The sequence below is a fragment of the Mchenga conophoros genome, linkage group LG9 (assembly GCF_057382185.1).
Source record: "Mchenga conophoros isolate Kocher_MC1m ecotype Shallow Benthic linkage group LG9, M_conophoros_male_GT1.1, whole genome shotgun sequence".
Taxonomy (NCBI): Eukaryota; Metazoa; Chordata; class Actinopteri; order Cichliformes; family Cichlidae; genus Mchenga; species Mchenga conophoros.
In genome coordinates this window covers 16,675,310-16,678,783 of record NC_140534.1, presented here as the reverse complement: position 1 = coordinate 16,678,783, position 3,474 = coordinate 16,675,310, and the positions used below count along the sequence as shown (strand labels likewise).

Sequence of the window (3,474 nt, the reverse complement as noted above, 5' to 3'; positions counted from 1 at the left end):
AAATGCAATTCTAGCATGTTGTGTTTGTTATTATTATTATTAAGGTTATTTCTATGAAGTGACGTGACAAATTAATTAAGGAAAATAACATTTTACAGGTGTACCCCTATGTTGTAATCAAAGAATGTGTTTCCCGAAGGTACCCTGTATGAAAGCTTTCCACTTGGATTTTATAAAATGAAACACAATTACTATGTAATTCCATCACTTGAAAACAATAAAACTGCTGACATTTCTTATCCCACTTGGCAAGATGCTAATGTCGGCACTTTTTTTTTTTCTTTCACTTTTAACCATTTTCATTTTGGCATCAGATAAGGATAAACAAGACTCATTAGCATCACTCTAATTAGATCTCTGCCATGGCTCTGTAATTAGCTCAAAAAAGCAGTTCTCAGATCTCCCAACTTACATCAAAAGGAAATCTTTCTCAATTAGAATTCAGAATCCCATGTAATTTTCCCTTTGTTTACCTTACAGTCTCCATATATAGTGTTTGACAGCCAGCATCCATAAGATTTCCATATTTTCCCGCCCTCTACCTAGTGGTTATTTGCCTGTTTTTAGAGGCATGACACAGTTTGGAAAAACACAAAATCCACCAGCCAGACCTCATAGTGTAAAAAGTGAAAGGTGAGCTGAAGTATTAGTTATAACTTAAGTGGAACACAGAGGTACCAACATGCTCAGCAGATTTATTAAAGGTTATAAAAGGTATAAACTTTTCTTTTTTTAAAAAGAAAAAATCTTATTGTTTTGTTTTAATATAGCACTGAAAGTACAGAAAAAATGATGTGCTGAAAAGGCAAAATAGGAGCATTATTGCAAAACAGAATGCAGCACAGAATGATTTTATTGTGATTATCTTTATCTTTATTAATTACTTTTGGAAGACAAAATTGTAGCTGAAATTACAATTTGACTCTAGTACACCATAATTACTGGGATTTTAACAACAAGAATTAATCTAGTGGTGATGCATTTAATTTGTCTTTATAGTGGGCACAAAAAGCCTCACACTCCCACCCGATCCCCTATTTAAGAACATACATTTTTTTTATTATGGTTATTTTTGGGTTTTGTTTTGCACAGCTTATCCCATCTTTCTGACCTCTAACCACTATACCCCTCTAACCTAATTCAACTTAGGAATTCAAAATGCATCATTTAGTCTGCATATTACATCGTGCCTCAAAGCCTACTGCAGTCAACTTGGAGAACCCGTGGATGTAATGAGAAGCATGACACCAACCTTTGGCACACATTGATATATGTTGCAAACTCAGTTCTGCATGCCCTGCAGCATGAATTTGAAAGAAGACAATTTGAAGAAACAAATTGGAAGTCTTTGTGTAACAGTACCATGTTAAAACGCAATCTGTAATGCAAGGATAAAAAAAGTACATTATAATAATATTATCGGTGTCTAGCTACAATAAAAAAGTTACATCAGAAAGTTCCTCTCCCTGGTCGTGGTGAAAGCCCTCAGGAGGACCAGGGAGAGGAGCTCACCCGGCCCTGACAACATCAGCAGTCGAGTTCTGAGGCACTGTGCAGGGCAACTAGGAAGTGTGTTCCGGACTCTATTTCAAATCTCAATTGACAGTCACACTGTCCCCCAGCTGTGGAAACACTCCACCGTCATTCCCATCCACAAAAGAAACAACCCAAAGTCTCGGAATGATCTTCGTCCTGTGGCCCTCACCTCCCTGGTGATGAAGGCCATGGAGAACATCATAAAACAGCACATCGTAAGAGCAACTGACCCCATGATGGACCCACTCCAGTTTGCTTACCGTGCACGCAGAGGTGTTGATGATGCCAAAATCTTCATCTTGGACTCCATCCACAAACATCTGGAGCTCCCTGACTCCTTCGCCAGATTTCTGTTTGCTGATTTCTTATCGGCGTTCAACACTCTGCAGCCTCATATCCTGGCCACTAAGCTTTCCACCCGATTTCACCTGGATGATCAACTAATCCTGTGGATATTGGACTTTTTGACCAACAGGACTCAGAAAGTTCAGGTCAACAAGTCTCTTTCCGGTCTCCGTTCCACCTCCACTGGCTTCCCGTGGATGGTGGTGGTGACTGAAGCAGCCAGTGGAGGTGGAACGGAGACCGGAAAGAGACCACCGCCATCCACGGGAAGCCAGTGGAGGTAGTTGAGGAGTACAAATACCTGGGAACCATCTTTGACAACCTCCTGAAATTCTCTGCCAACACAGAGGAGATTCTCAGGAGGTGCCACCAACGGCTATACCTCCTTGGTAAACTCAACTCCTTTGGAGTCAGCAAACCCATCATGATGACTTTTTACTATGCCTTCCTGGAAAGCATCATGACCTTCTCCATCACCTGCTGGTTCCACTCCTTCAGCCTTCAGAACAGGAACAGACTGCAGCACACTTCATCAGTGTGCTCTAAAATCATTGGCCTGCCTGTCAGAACTCTGGCACAGGTTTTCAGCAAACAGGCCCAAAGACAGGCAGCCAAAATCATCAATGGCCCCTCTCACATTCTTCACCCCGCATTTCAATGGCTCCCCTCTGGGTGACGCCTCCGCTGCATTTCCTTCAGGACTGAGAGGAGGAGAGCCACCTTTGTCGCCAAAGCCACTCAGCTTTTTAACTCCAGCCGATAAGAACATTCCCCACACCCATAAACATAACCTACACTCTTCTTACACTACTGACACTTTATTCACTTTTAGTCACTTGCAGTCATTTATTCACCTTCAGTCACTTTAATTTTAAAATTGTGTAATTTTAAAACTGTATATACTGTATATTCTGTGTATTTATTATTTCACTCCTATTGCCTGTTCTTATTGTCCTTATCTTCAACGTATGCTGCTCGATTGTTTGTTAATTGCCCCTTGGGGATAAAGTCTTCTGATTCTGATCAGTGTTTATATTTGTAGCGATTAGGGATAAATTGTTCAGAGAAAGGAGAACTACAAAAAGAAATATACTTTAGTCAATCATTAATAACAAAACATACAATCAAGCAAAAAAATCATTTTGAAAAAGTGTAATGTTAACTATGGACAAATCTTAATGAAAAATTGATTTACCTTTCAAAGTTAGAACACAAAAACCAGTATAGTTTGTTTTTTTAAATTTTGGCCCTTTGAATCACTTTTTTTCTGAATGTCATAAACCAAGCACATAATAAATAAATTATTTTATATTCTTGGTCCACATGTATTTTCCTCCCACTATACGCTGCTGGAGATTTTTATCAACAGTCTTCAGTGATTGTCATGTGAAGGCTAGAGAAATAAAGGATCTTTGAGCGACCAGTTCTATTAATGGAGAATTATTCTGTCACTCAAGTCTCTGCCTCACCATTGACATGTCATGGTTTTTAAATGGTGCTCCCAGGGTATCCACACTAAACTTGACACAAAATGAACTGTTGAGAGACGCATTTTAAATATGAAGTGCCCAGCAGTACTTAAGGGGAGTGGAA

The 3,474-nt window shown here is 39.5% G+C and overlaps 1 protein-coding gene across 1 annotated transcript; it reads left to right on the top strand.

Moving 5' to 3' along the window:
- Positions 1-571: 571 nt before the first annotated feature.
- Positions 572-2,557, top strand: LOC146567095 (uncharacterized). The gene is made up of 3 exons (XM_085285842.1): positions 572-633; positions 1,445-2,109; positions 2,229-2,557. Exons 1-3 carry the CDS (start codon positions 572-574, stop codon positions 2,555-2,557), a joined length of 1,056 nt encoding a protein of 351 aa, XP_085141968.1.
- The last annotated feature ends 917 nt before the right edge of the window (positions 2,558-3,474 follow it).